Source organism: Falco peregrinus, chromosome W, assembly GCF_023634155.1.
Source record: "Falco peregrinus isolate bFalPer1 chromosome W, bFalPer1.pri, whole genome shotgun sequence".
Lineage (NCBI taxonomy): Eukaryota > Metazoa > Chordata > Aves > Falconiformes > Falconidae > Falco > Falco peregrinus.
In genome coordinates this window covers 26,988,084-27,002,936 of record NC_073743.1, presented here as the reverse complement: position 1 = coordinate 27,002,936, position 14,853 = coordinate 26,988,084, and the positions used below count along the sequence as shown (strand labels likewise).

At 44.8% G+C, this 14,853-nt stretch overlaps 1 protein-coding gene across 6 annotated transcripts in view; it reads right to left on the bottom strand.

Moving 5' to 3' along the window:
* LOC129783015 (single-stranded DNA-binding protein 2-like) overlaps positions 1-9,656 on the bottom strand; it is a 159,754-nt gene extending 150,098 nt beyond the window's left edge. For all 6 annotated transcript variants that reach the window (XM_055792629.1, XM_055792630.1, XM_055792633.1 and 3 more), the window contains exon 1: positions 9,535-9,656. In XM_055792629.1, coding sequence (XP_055648604.1) covers positions 9,535-9,593 — 59 coding nt within the window. In that variant the 5' untranslated portion in view covers positions 9,594-9,656. The remainder of the gene's footprint in view (positions 1-9,534) is intronic.
* Between the last annotated feature and the right edge of the window lie 5,197 nt (positions 9,657-14,853).

The following is a 14,853-nucleotide window of genomic DNA, read 5'->3' as shown; positions in this document are numbered from 1 at the left end:
AGTTCGCTGTAGTTGCAGCTTTGCTTTGCATTACTGAGATTGGTTTAGCACAGGCAGGAGGTGATGGCTGTGAAGGAGGAAAAGCTGAATACAGCAAGTGTATAAGTGACTTTAGCCTGGTCAAGGCTACCGAGTCAGTCTGCTGCAGCCTGTAGAAGGTTGAGAGAGGCTGTTGAGAGGGTCAGGTGACCTCTAACCGAAAATATGTTTTCATGTCTCTTCTGCAAAAATAGTATTGCTTCAGAATTGCATTTAACGTGACAATGAATAGTTCAGACATAAGTGATGGGTTTTCATTCAGGCACTTTGTCTTGAATATTCAACTAGAGGTGTTTTGGGGTTGGATTTTATTTTCATTTTGTTGCTGGTTTTTGTTGCTGTTGTTTTTTGTTTTGGGAGAGGTGGGTTTTGCTACAGTATTTTAGGGACTAAATAAGAGAACATGAGATTCATCAGACTGGATAAACATTAGCCCTATAGGTTTATTTTCATTCCACTTTGAAAAGTCTACCTGATATAAGCCATACACAAAACAGTGATGTGCTGCTTTTGTCTGGGATAGAGTTAAATTTCTTCACAGTAGCTACTGTATTATATCAAAGGATGGGAAGGGTGGTGGTGCTTAATGAGGATGTATTGGATAGTGTGGGATCCAAGCATGATGTAAATGGTATGGAATAAGTGGTAGAGAATGTGCTGGTTTTGGCTGGGATAGAGTTAATTTTCTTCATAGAAGCTAGTATCAGGCTGTTTTGGATTTGTGCTGAAAACAGTGTTGATAATACAGGGATGTTTTAGTTATTGCTGAGCAGTGCTTACACAGAGTCAAGGCCTTTTCTGCTTCTCACACTGCTCCACCAGCAAGTAGGCTAGGGGTGCACAAGAAGTTGGGAGGGGACACATCCAGGACAGCCGACCCCAACTGACCAAAGGGATATTCCATACCGTATGACATCATGCTCAGCAATATAAAGCTGGGGAAAGAAGAAGGAAGGGAGGGACTTTCAGAATTATGGTGTTTATCTTCCCAAGTAACCATTACATGTGATGGAGCCCTGCTCTCCTGGAGATGGCTCAACACATGCCTGCTGATGGGCAGTAGTGAATGAATTCCTTGTTTTGCTCTGCTTGTGCACATGACTTTTGCTTTCCCTATTAAACAGTCTTTATCTCAACCCACAAGTTTTCTCACTTTTATCCTACTGATTCCCTCCTCCATCCCATTGTGGGGGGAGCAAGCAGCTGTGTAGTGCTAAGTTGCCAGCTGGTGTTAAACCATGACAGGCTGAAACGTTAAAATATTTTCAGTTGGTTTTTTTTTTTAGATGACTTTTCTTCCAGAGTACTGCTGACATATTTGTTAGAACACAAGAGCTCTCAATCTTGACATGCAAGAAGTTGGGCAGGTGAGGCAGGAGGCCAGCATGGCTAAGCCAAGACCTCTTAGCCACAGTAAAACACAAAACCAAAATGCATAGGCAGTGGAGACAAGGATACACATCCTGGGGAGATTGTAGGGATATGGTCTGGAAATGCAGGGAGGGGATCAGTCAGGAAAGCCAAGGCACAGCTGTAGCTGAACTTGGTAAGGGACTTAAAAATCATAGAATCATTTAGGTTGGAAAATACCTTTAAGATAATTAAGTCCAACCTTAAATCTAACACTGCCAAATCCACTACTAAACCATGTCCCTAAGTGCCACATCTATGCATCTTTAAATACCTTCAGGGATGGTGACTCAACCACCTCCCTGGGCAGCCTGTTCAAATGCTTTACAACCCTTTCCATTAAGAAAGTTTCCCTAATGTCCAATCTAAACCTTTCCTGGTACAACTTGAGGCTGTTTCCTCTTGCCCTATCACTTGTTACTTGGGAGAAGAGACTGACACCCACCTGTCTACAACCTCCTTTCAGGCAGTTGTACAGAGAGATAAGGTCTCCCCTGATCCTCCTTCTCTCCAGACTAAACCACCCCACTTGCCTCAGCCATTCCTCATAAGACTTGTGCTCTAGACCCTTCACCAGCTTCGTTGCCCTTCTCTGGATACTCTCCAGCACCTCAATGTCTTTCATGTGGTGAGGGGCCCAAAGCTGAACACAGGATTTGAGGTGCAGACTCACCAGTGCCAAGTACAGGGGGACAATCACTTCCCTAGTCCTGCTGGTCACACTATTTCTGATACAGGCCAGGGTGCTGTTGGCTGCCTTGGCCACCTGGGCACACTGTTAGCTCATGTTCAGCCAGCTGTCAATCAACAGAACAGGTCATTTTCTCCCAGGCAGCTTTCCAGCCACTCTTCTCCAAGCCTGTAGCGTTGCATGGAGTTATTGTGACCCAAGTGCAGGACCTGGAACTTCTCCTTATTGAACTTCATACAATTGGCCTTGGCCTATCGATCCAGCCTGTCCAGATCCCTCTGCAGAGCCTTCCTACCCTCAAGCAGATCAACACTCCCTCCCCAACTTGGTGTCATCTGCAAAGTTACTGAGGGTGCACTCAGTCCCCTCATCCAGATTGTTGGTAAAGATATTAAGCAGAACTGGTCCCACTACTGAGCCCTGGGGAACACCACTTGTGACTGGCTACCAACTGGATGTAACTTCATTCACCATCACTCTTTGGGCTCAGCCAGCCAGCCAGCTTTTTATCCAGTGTAAAGTATACCCGTCCAAGCCATGAGCAGCCACTTTCTCCAGGAGAATGCTGTGGGAGTGTCAAAGGCTTTACTAAGGTCCAGATAGACAACATCCACAGCCTTTCTCTCATCCACTAGGCAGGTCATCTTGTTGTAGAAGGAGATCAGGTTTCTCAAGCAGGACCTGCCTTTCATAAACCCATGCTGGCTGGGCCTGATCCCATGGTTGTCCTCTACATGTCACATGCTGGCACTCAAGATGATCTACTCCATAAGCTTCCCTGGTACTGTGGACAGGTTGACAGGTCTGACATTCCTTGGACACTCCTTCCTGCCCTTTTTGTAGATGGGCATCACATTTGCTAACCTCCAGTCAACTGGGACCTCTCTGCTTAGCCAAAACTGTTGATAAATGATGGAGAGTGGCTTGGTGAGCTCTTCCACCAGCTCCCTCAGTACCCTTGAGTGGATCCCATCTGGCCCCATAGACTTGTGCATGTCTAAGAGGAGCAGCAGGTCACTAACCATTTCTTCCTGGACTGTGGAGACTTAATTCTGCTCCTCATCCCTGTCTTCCAGCTCAGGGTGCTGAATACCTTAAGTGTAGCAGGTCTGACTATTAAAGACTGAGGCAAAGAAGGCATTAAATACCTCAGCCTTTCCCTCATCCTATGTGACAATGTTCCCTGCTGCATCCAATAAAGGATGAAGATTATCCTTGGCCTTTCTTTTATTTCTTAGGCATTTGTAGAAACATTTTTTGTTATCTTTCATGGCAGTGGGCAACTGGAGTTCTAGCTGACCTTCTGCCTTTCTAATTTTTTCCCTGCTTAACCTCATAACATCTTTACAGTCCTCCTGAGTTGCCTGCCCCTTCTTCCAAAGGTGGTAAATTCTCTTTTTTTCTGAGTTCCAGCCAAAGCTCTCGGTTCAGCTAGACCGGTCTTCCTACCCACTGGCTTGTCTTTCAGCATATGGGGACAACTTACTCCTGCATGTTTAAGATTTCCTTCTTGAAGAATGTCCAGCCTTCCTGGACTCCTTTGCCCTTCAGGACTGCCTCCCAAAGGACTATGTCAAACCAGTCTCATAACCAGGCCAAAGTCTGCCCTCCGGAAGTCCAAGGAAGCAGTTTTGCTGACCCCCCTCCGTACTTCGTCAAGTATTGAAAACTATCATTTCATGATCATGATGCCCAAGATGACCTCCAAGCATCACATTACCCACAAGTCCTCCTCTGTTAGCAAACAACAGGTCCAGCAGGGCCCTTTTCCTAGTTGGCTCACTCACCAGCTGTGTCAGGATATCTTCTGTGCACTCAAGGAATCTCCTAGACTGTTTCCTCTCTGCTGTATTGTATTTCCAGCAGACATCTGATAAGTTGAAGTCCCCCCCATGAGTACAAGGGCTAGCAATCATGAGACTTCTCCCAGTTGCCTCTTCATCCTGTTTGGGTGGTCTATAACAGACTCCCACCTTGATATCTGCCTTGTTGTCCTCTACCCCGATTCTTACCCAATAACAAGAAGGGCTTCTTTAGGTACAGAGTACAACAAAGGAAGATGAAAGAAACTGTATCCCCCTCTCATGAGCTGAATGGGAGACCTGGAGAAGGACTGACATGGAGAAGACTAAGGTGCTCAACAACTTTTTTCCTCGATCTTCACCAGCAAGTGTTCTAGCCATGCTGCTCAACTCACAGAATCCTAAGGCAAGGACTGGGAGAGTGAAGTACTGCCCACTGTAGATGGTCTCAAACCTGATCTCTTAAGGAACCCGAAGGTGCACAAGTCCATGGGACTTGATGAGATGCATCCAAGGGTCCTGAGGGAACTGTCAGGTGAAGTTGCTAAGCCACTATCCATCATATTTGAAAAGTCATGGCAGACCAGTGAAATTCCCATGGACTGGAAAAGGGGAAATATAGCCCCATTTTTAAAAAGGGAAAGAAGGAAGACATGGTGAACTATGGGCTGGTCAGTCTCACCTCTATGCCCAACAAGATCATGGAGTAGATCTTCCTGCAAGCTATGCTAAGGCACATAGAAAACAGGGAGGTGATTCGTGACAGTCAGTATGGCTTTACTAAGGGTAAATCATGCCTGATAAATTTGGTAGCTTTCTTATCCTGGTTTCAGCTGGGATAGAGTTAATTTTATTATTAGTGGCTGATGCAGTGCTGTGGCTCTGATGTGAGAATAATGCTGATAGGACACTGATGTTTTTAGTTGGTGCTAGGTAATGCTTATACTAAGTCAAGGAATTTGCAGTTTCTTGGGCCCTACCAGTGAGAGGGCTTGAGGGGCACAGGAAATTGGGAGGGGTCACAGCCAGGACAGGTGACCCTAGCTAGCCAAAGAGGTATTCTATACCATATGACATCATGCTGAGTATATAAACTGGGGGAAGAAGTAAGGGGGGAACATCTGGCATCATGGTGTTTGTCTTCCTGAGTAACCATTATGCGTGATGGAGCCCTGCTTTCCTGGGGATGGCTGAACACCTGCCTGCCGATGGAAAGTAGTGAATGAATTCCTTGTTTTGCTTTGCTTGCATGCATGGATTTTGCTTTACCTATTAAATTGTTCTTATCTCAAACCTCAAGTTTTACATTATTTTCCAAATCTCCTCCCCATCCTTCTGGGTGAGGGGAAGTGAGGGAGTGGCTGCATGGTGTTTGGTTGCTGGCCAGGGTTAAACCATGACACTTCTACAACCGGGTTACAGTATTGGTGGATAAGGGAAGAGTGACTGATGTCATCTACCTGGACTCCTTGAAAGCATTTGATACTGTCCCATGCAACATCCTTGTCTCTAAAATCGAGAGACATAGGTTTGATGGATGGACCACTTGGTGGATAACGAATTGATTGCATGGTTGCACTCAAAGAATTGAGATCAATGGCTCGATGCCTGGGTGGAGACCAATGATGAATGGTGTCCCCCAGGGGTTTGTACTGGAACCAGTATTATTTCTTGTCACAGGTACTCAGTGAGCCAACTAGGAAAGATGCCCTCCTAGACTTGCTGTTTGTGAATAGAGAAGGAATCATGGGGGATGTGATGGCAGGTGGCTGTCTTGGCCACAGTGATCATGAAATGTCTGAGATTAACATTTTCAGTGTAATGAGAAAAAAGGTCAGCAGAGTTGCTTCCCTGGATTTCAAGAGAGCAAACTTTAAGCTATTCGGGGAGCTATTTAGCAGAATCCCCTGGGAATCTGCTTTTGAAGGCTTAGGAGTCCATGAGTGCTGGTCAGTTATTTAAGAACCACCTTTTAGAAGCACAGGGGCAGGCAATTCCATTGTGTCAAAAGTCAAGCAAGCAGGGTAGAAGAGGAGCTTGGCTGAACAGTGAACTCCTCGTGGAGCTCAAGAGGAAAAAGAAATTGTACGATCTCTGGAAGCGAGGTCTGCCTTTGCAGGAAGATTACAGAGCCATGGTTCATATATGAGGGAGAAGACACGAAAGGCCAAAGCTCGATTAGAGTTAAAACTGGCCAGTGCTTTATCAGATAACAAGAATTGCTTTTTTTTAAAGTATGTTAATAGCAAGAGGAGGTCTAAAGAAGGCATTGGACCAATACTTGCTGCAGACAGTCATCTGACTAATAGGGATGAAGAAAAAGCAGGGTCAGTCAATGCTTTTTTTCCCTCAGCCCTTAATAATACTGACAGACCTTTTCCTGCCTGGTCCCCTGAGTCAGAGGAACACAAGTGTGGGAACAGTGACTTTCCATTTGTGGACACTGAAATTGTAAGAGAGCAGCTGAAATGTGGTCAATGCCCCAAGCCTGTCAGTGTTCAAGAGGCATTTGGACAATGTCCTTAATAACATGCTTTAACTTGTGGTCAGCCCTGAAGTGGCCAGGCAGTTGGACTAGATGATCATTGTAGGTCTCTTCCAACTGAAATGGTCTGTTTTGTTCTGGTCTGTTTTGTTCTGGTCTGTTTTGTTCTAGTCTAATTTTACATACTCGCAGTGTGGCCATTTTTTTTATATTCTAGTCTTTTTTATGTCATAGTTAAAGTCACTATAACCCTTAATCCTACTTGTTACACTGTGTTGAATCTTTTTTGATACCTTGCTATCTTTCTTCAGTCCATCAGTTTTCAGTGATCTTTTTGCTGTGATTAATGCAGTAAAACATTAGTATCTTTTTTGATCTTTGTGGCAAATGCATTTATTTTTGAATGGAATGATAATGTTGTTAACTTTAAAGATTTCCTTACAGAATAATAACTAGGATGGGGGAAGAATTTGGATTTAAAATGAGCCAATCAGATTAGTTTATACTTTGCCTTCTGTGTCACATCTGTTCGTGGAAGATGGTCCTGGCTTTTCTGTTAGAAGATTTATGCAGTCCCTTTGCTAATGTGGTTCCACTCTTAATTTATCACTGTTGAATCATCTTGGAAGCCTAAAATGTGACATTTTTTATCTTTTCCTGAAATCTGTCTCCTCCGAACCTCTGCTTAAAACCAAAGTTTTTTCACCATTTCATTTCATAATTAGTATATTTAGATCAAGATGTAATAATGTTTGTCAAAGTGTAGGAGACTTCATAATTTTAATTACAGTTTAATTAGCACATTCCATATGCTTATATCAAACCTCTAGGGCTGTCTTTTTTGTTTTGTTAAAAAAACTTGGATTTTTTTAGATGCTGACCAACTGGAACATTGCTGGCATGTGCTGTGTTTTGCAGATAGAATCCAGGAGTCCTTAGATGATACAAATCTTATATGATATTAAAATATTGTGCTGTCAATTTGAGCATCATAGTGCAGTATTCGCTAAAGTTTTTAATACATGGCAGACTTATGAAGGTGTGCATCTTCAATAAATGCCTGGTTCTGGTGCTTTTTTGCTTTCTTTTGCAGCATAGAAAGGATATGACCACACAAATCCTTTTATCTGGACTGCAGGCTTCATGTTTTGATAAGAAAAGAAAAATGTGCACCTTGGAAGACAAATTAAATATTTTAAAGTGTTACTATGTATGTAAGTCATCTTGGTTATTATATAGAGTTCTTCCTCTGCCTTTTACATCTGTCTGATCTTAGATTTTGTCTGTAACCATTTATTGCTTAAAATTGAATCATAGTTCAACTGGAAAGTATTAAGTCAACAAGATTTGACTTGACTTTTTTTTTTTTTAAAGATCCAGTTGTGCTTTTGAGATGAGAGGCTAGAATAAGTGATCATCTCTCTTCACAGTACTTAGAAAAAGCAAATCACTGTATCATCTCTGAGCTGTTCGGCATTTGAGCAATGAATGGTACCATGCTCCATTAGAATAAATTAAGTGCTTTCTCCTTATCACACTCATGGCTTAATAGAAACTAATAGACAACTGTTTTGTAAAATGCTAGAATTAAAAAGTGGGTATGGTCCCTTCAAGGTTCAAACTAAAACCAATCATATGCTTAAATAGTAAATAGCAGTATATCACAAAATACACTCATAGATTTTGGTTCTTAAAAACAGTTCAGCTAGCAGTTTTTTAAAAAGTGCAATGTGACTTTCTTTTCTTTCTTGGACTGAAATATTTTATAGACAATTTCTAAGCATTATTATTAAATCATTATTTTAAACCGATGAAAATCTCAATAAATGAGATTTCATTTTGAAAGACTTGAAAATTGCAGGGACAGGAACATCTCTAGAGAATCAGTTGCAGAACAAGAAGAGCTACATGTTTAGTTTTCTAACTCAGATCTAGCCTATATTAATAGAAATTGTTGTTTGCTACTGCTCACCTGTTCTTGGCTTTTTTAAAAGGCATTCTCAGCCCAAGCTCTAGTGGATAGCCATTCAGATTATAAGTCCTCTTTTTGCAATGAGATCCTTGTGCCAGCTCTATTGATTTATTTGGTGATATGTCTGTCTGCTGAAGATCACTTTTTGTGAAGCTCCTTCTGAAACTGTGACAATAATTTGTAGCTGTGTTGTCATCAGGACTCAAAGATGTACGTTTGAATAAATCTAAAAATATGTTTATGCTCAAGAGATGTGGTGATACTACAGTAGTGTCATGGATTCTGTAATTACTTTTCCTGATGCAGCTTGAAGTTTACATGTTCTTTCAATAAACAGACTATTATTTACATGTGCTCACAGCTTGACACATTCTACATGTAAAAGTTTTGATTTGGAAAAATAATCAAGGTTGCTGTATGAATATATTATATTTATGGTAAGCATGCTATAGTGGGCAAATAAGCAGCAGTAGGTCAGTTGTTAGCTAACGATGTCCCCGCCCCCACCCGGCGGCAGCACCGTCCCCAGCAGCCAGGCTGAAGCTCTTTGTTATCAAATTTGTCCCAAAACCTTGCACTGCCACAAACACCCTCTGGCCCCGCTGTGGCCAGGAGGAAGGGGCGCCCAAGTGCACTCCTCCGCCCTCGCCCTAGCGCGCCGATGGCTCAACGATCGCCCTCCATGACCCCACGTCCCGCCGCGCTGAGGAAAGGGGTAGGCGGGGCGGGCGACGGTCCCGCCAGCACGACCAGCTTCCCTTCTTCCCGCTCACTCAGTCCCTGCCGGCCCCTCCTGTCCCGCCACGTATCCCGCCGCGGGGCGCTGAGGGACCCCTTCCCGGACCCTTCTCGCCCACAGAGCAGAGGACAACCTCGATCGCTTCCCTCCACATCGCCCCCAGCCCCCGTGTCGGGTCTCCCTTCCCACCGCGGTGCGAGAGCCAGTGCCCCCGCGACCCAACTCCTTCCTGCCTCCCACCGTCCCGTCCCGGTCCCTCCCGGTCCCTTCCGCTCCCCACGGACTCCCCCTTGCTTTCCTGGAGTGCGCAATCGGCCATATCACCCGCGAGCAGGAAAGCTACATTGTGCAAGGTATGTGGGTGTGTAGGCACCCGGTCAGGCAGGTTTTACTCACTTCTCCCTGGCCTGACTGTCGGACGGGACGCTGATGTTGCTCTTGCCTTTGCCATACATGTCTGCAGAGAGCTCCGACTGTCACGCACCTGTCAACCCATCACAACCTCCCCGGGAACAGCCCCGTCACCATGGAGACGCCCCCCCACACACACACACACCATTGGCCCGCCGCGCAGGAGGGCACACCCCACGCGCGGCGATTGACAGGCAAAGAACAGGACAGACTGCTTCCTCTTTCTCCCTCTCTCTCCCCCCACCCTCTTGGCTCCTCCTTCTTCTTCCTCCCTCCCCTTCCCCTCTTGCGCTCTCCCTTCCCCGGTGCAAAGGGGAATTAGAAACGGTTCTAGAAGGATTTCAAACAACTCGCTGTTCCGAGCGCGCGCTGCCCGCCCTCCGTTGCTACCGGCAAGGGAGAGCACGAAGGAGAGATGGAAAGTGCGGACTGGATTTCGCAGCTAGCACCACCAGATAGCGCCCAATGTCCCCGTTGTTCAGCCATCTGCACAGGCCACCGTGCACTGCCGCCCTCCCCGGCACCCCTTCCCTGCCCCTAGCCCATTCAACTAGCTGTGGAGTGCTCTGAGCCTCCCATTCCCCGCAGGCTGGGGGCGCAGCCGGCACGGAGTTGCCTCTGCCGTCCCCCTGGGATCTAGAGCAGCCCTGTGGCTGCCTCTGTCCCCCTCCTCCGCACCACCTCAACTGCCCTCGGCGTCCACGGTGACCCCACTCCTTGCAGAAGTCCCCTCAGCAGCTGCAGGGCCCTGACACCCAGTCCCAAACTACCTTAGGGTCTGCCACCCCTTTTGTAACTCTTCTGGCCCACTGGAGATGCTCCACACACCCTGCACTATGTGGGGGCCTGAACCAAGCCTTGGCACTGCAACATCCTTTCCCCTGAGCACCTCAGAGGCCAATTCATGGGCCCTTCCACCTAGACCCCTTCATGCTGGGCTTCAAATCCTCTTTTAATACCCACAAGTACCCCCCAAGCTATGACACATGCTGGTTTTGTCAGGCCCAAAACTACTTGAGTTACTTCTGTCTGCCCTCCCACAGAGATCTGCTCAGCTCCTACATTCCTTGACCACCAAAGCTTGAAACCTTCTTCTACCACAGCTAGGAAGTGTAGGAACAGTTCTGAGAGTGTGTTCCTTATCACAGTAGGGATACTGAATCAAAACAGTATGTCTTAGAAAAGCTAAAAAAAAAAACCAACACCAAAACCAAAAGATTTTTTTTAAAGTTACATTTCAAATAATTGCATGCTCCTGAGAGGTGATAGGAAGAGAGAAACCACTACTACCATTTATTCCTTGGGATCTTTTTAAGTATCCCAAAGTTTCAAGACTTTTGTTGTTGCTACTCAAGCATAATCCCAAATTTTTCAGATTTTGATACATGTTTATATTTATTAAAATATCGTTAATCCTGTAAATCATAGAATCATAGAATGGTTTGGGTTGGAAGGGACCTTAAAGATCATCTAGTTCCAACCCCCCTGCTATGGGCAGGGACACCTTCCACTAGGCCAAGTTGCTCAAAGCCCCATCCAACCTGGCCTTGAATACTTCCAGGGATGGGGCATCCAGTCTCTCTGGGCAACCTTTACCAGTGTCTCACCACCCTCGCAGAAAAGAATTTCTTCCTAATATCTAATCTAAATCTACCCTCTTTCAGTTTAAAGCCATTCCCCCTTGTCCTATCACTACATGCCCTTGTAAAATGCCCCTCTCCAGCTGTCTTGTAGGCCCCCTTTAGGTATAGGAAGGCTGCTATAAGTTCTCCCCGGAGCCTTCTCTTCTCCAGGCTCAACAACCCCAACTCTCTTATCCTTTCTTCATAGGAGAGGTGCTCCAGCCCTCTGATCATCTTTGTGGCCCTCCTCTGGACTCACTCCAACAGGTCCATGTCTTTCGTGTACTGGGGACCCCAGACCTAAATGTGGTACTCCAGGTGGGCTGTCATGAGAATGGAGTAGAGGGACAGAATCACCTGCCTCGACCTGCTGGCCATGCTTATTTTGAGGCAGCCCAGGATTCAGTTGGCTTTCTGGGCTGTACAGCCCATTGACAGGTCACATTGAGCTTTTAATCCACCAGCACCCATAAATCCTTCTCCTCAGGGCTAATCTCAATCCATTCTTCACCCAGCCTGTATTGGTACCGGGGATTGCCCTGATCTAGGTGCAGGACCTGGCACTTAGCATTGTTGAGATTCATGAGGTTTGCACAGGCCCACCTCTCAAGCCTGTCAAGGTCCCTCTGGATGGCATCTCTTCCCTCCAGCATGTTGAACATACCACACAGCTTGGTGTCTTTTGCAAACTTGCTGAAGGTGCACTTGATCCCACTGTTCATGTCACTGACAAAGATGTTTGTTCTGGTTTAACCCCAGCAGACAACCAAGCACCATGCAGCCGCTCACTCACTCCCCCCACAGTGGGATGAGGGAGAAGATTGAAAAAATAAAAGTGAGAAAACTTGTGGGTTGCGATAAAGACAGTTTGATAGGGAAAGCAAAATCCATGCATGCAAGCAAAGCAAAACAAGGAATTCATTCACTACTTTCCATTGGCAGGCAGGTGTTCAGCCATCTCCAGGAAAGCAGGGCTCCATCGCGCATGATGGTTACTCAGGAAGACAAACACCATGATGCCAGATGTTCCCCCCTTACTTCTTCCCCCAGTTTATATACTCAGCATGATGTCATATGGTATAGAATACCTCTTTGGCTAGCTAGGGTCACCTGTCCTGGCTGTGTCCCCTCCCAATTTCCTGTGCCCCCCCAGCCCTCTCGCTGGCAGAGCCTGAGAAACTGAAAGCTCCTTGACAGTATAAACATTACCTAGCAACAACTAACAACATCAGTGTGTTATCAACATTGTTCTGACACCAAATCCAAAATACAGCACTGTGCCAGCTACTAAGAAGAAAATTAACTCTATCCCAGATGAAACCAGGACAATGTTGAACAGCACCAGTCCCAATACCGACCCCTGAGGAATGCCACTCATCACTGATCTCCATGCAGACATCAAGCTGTTGACTGCAACTCTTTGAGTGCAACCATCCAGCCAATTCCTCATTCACCAAGTGGTCCATCTGTCAAATCCATGTCTCTCCAGTGTAGACACAAGGATGTCATGCAAAGAAATCTACTAATTTGTGTAACCCAAGAGGGCTTTTAGTGTTTAATGTCAAGCATTCATAGTGCTTCTTAGTTGAGCCACATTTTAAATTGTTAGGAAAAACTCATTCCCTCACTATTGTACCAGTTAGTCTTTATAGCATAAAATTGTATGAACTTTCTTAAGACATATACATATATATATAGTTTACATTTTATACTGCATAGTCATGGTTAAGTAAGCATGACCAAAGGACTCCAGCTCATTGCAAGGAGGATGACAGCACCCATCCTGAATAAAAAAGGATACCCTCCAACTACTGAGATAATGCCAGCATTCTAGCCCCTCTAACACCTCTGTGAAAGCCTCCCATTATCTGGCATCATAGATAAATAACTTTAGCAAAACCAACTCCAACGATATCTAGATCAAGAAAGAAGCAGATGGATGATGATGCCACAGAATTATAGTTGCTTTGCAAAATGGTAGTGTGTGTGTTTTGAGTAGTGACTGGTCAAATCATGTTGCATCTGAACACTTGAAAGGTATAAGAACCATGAGTAAAACCACATTCAGTGTGCCTCAATTTGAATGGGACACCTCACGTGCAGGAATAAATAATTACTCTTGTAATTCTATACTTTGCATCCTAGCCTGTCTCCTTGGTTAGCATGGGCCAGTTGCAAAATTTTTGTGACAATATATACCCACCTCCCCATTGTGCTTACAGGCAAAGGTCTCTAAAAGCAATTGCCACACAAACTTTGAGGAGGGAAATTGTATAAGACATAGACCATCAGCATCTGCTTATCATTGTTAGAGCTGCAAAAAAAAAATATCCTCTGGATTTTGAGCTGCTAGAATGACAGCAACAATTGGTCAGGTGAAATTGATTTGTCTGTCCTAGGCTTTTGCTCCACTATATTTTATTTTATATATTATATTTTATTTTATATTAACAGGTCAGTGGGAAAGAGTAGTTGAAAGAAGTGTATTAAGCTGTCTGTTAAATGAGCCAACAGTATTAACCCCTGATCTCCATATCTTTGCAGGACCAGGCTCCTGCTTACTTGCAAGTTACACCACTGAAACCAGAGAAAGAATGACAAGCAAGGTGGAAACAAAGAGTTATGGTGGAGGTAGAAAGAAGCGGAAAATGGTAGAAGAAAATGAGCAAGAACATGGAAAGGAAGGATAAGATCAGCTAACAAAGGAAAAAACATAAGTGCAAATTACTATAGGTGAGAATAGAAAAAAGGAAGCAAAGTCCAGGAATAATGCACAATGAATTTAAGCGATAAAGAGTGAAGAGTGAACTAAAGGGACATATTATGTCCTCATTCATACTAAATAATATTTATGTATATTGTACCATGGAGTTCACATGAGTGCTAGTCATGTGACTGATTTTATTCAATGTGAATATGGGTAGCAAAAAATTATAGAAAGAAAGGCAGAGAAAGAATCAGGACAGAAAACAAAGGACTTGAGTTTTGAGTAAAATATAGGAGTAGCTGAGTGAAGAAAAAGAGTGAGCATGGATATTCCTAGGGAAATGCTAGAAGGATAGTTGACACATATCAGTACAGGATCACCAAAACACTGAGGTTTTAAATGCTTGCACACCAACACATGCAGTATGAGAAACAAACAGGATGAACTGGAAGCATTGGTCAACTCCCAGAGCTACGACGTCATTGGTATTAATGAGACTTGGCAGAATGAGTCCCACGATTGGGGTGCTGGGATGGAGGAGTACAGGCTGTTCAGGAGGGATAGGCAGGGCAGGTGAGGTGGAGAAGTTGCACTGTATGTAAGGGAGAGGCTTGACTGTACAGCCCTTGCAGTTAGCGATGATGTGGTTGAGAGCCTCTGGGTAAGGATGAGGGTGGCGGAAAACAAAGGAGATGTTGTAGTGGGTGTCTACTAACGAGTGCCCCGCCAGGATGCAAGCATTGATGAGTTATTTTTCAGGCAATTAGGAGAATTTTCAGGATTGGTAGCCCTTGTCCTTATGGGAGATTTCAACTTCCCAGACAACAGGTGGGAATGCCATACTGCTGTGACGAACAAGTCTGGGAAATTCCTGAAGTTTGTAGGAGACGATAACTTCTTGTCATAGGTACTCTGTGAGCCAACTAGGAAAGATGCCCTCCTAGACTTGCTGTTTGTGAATAGAGAAGGAATCAT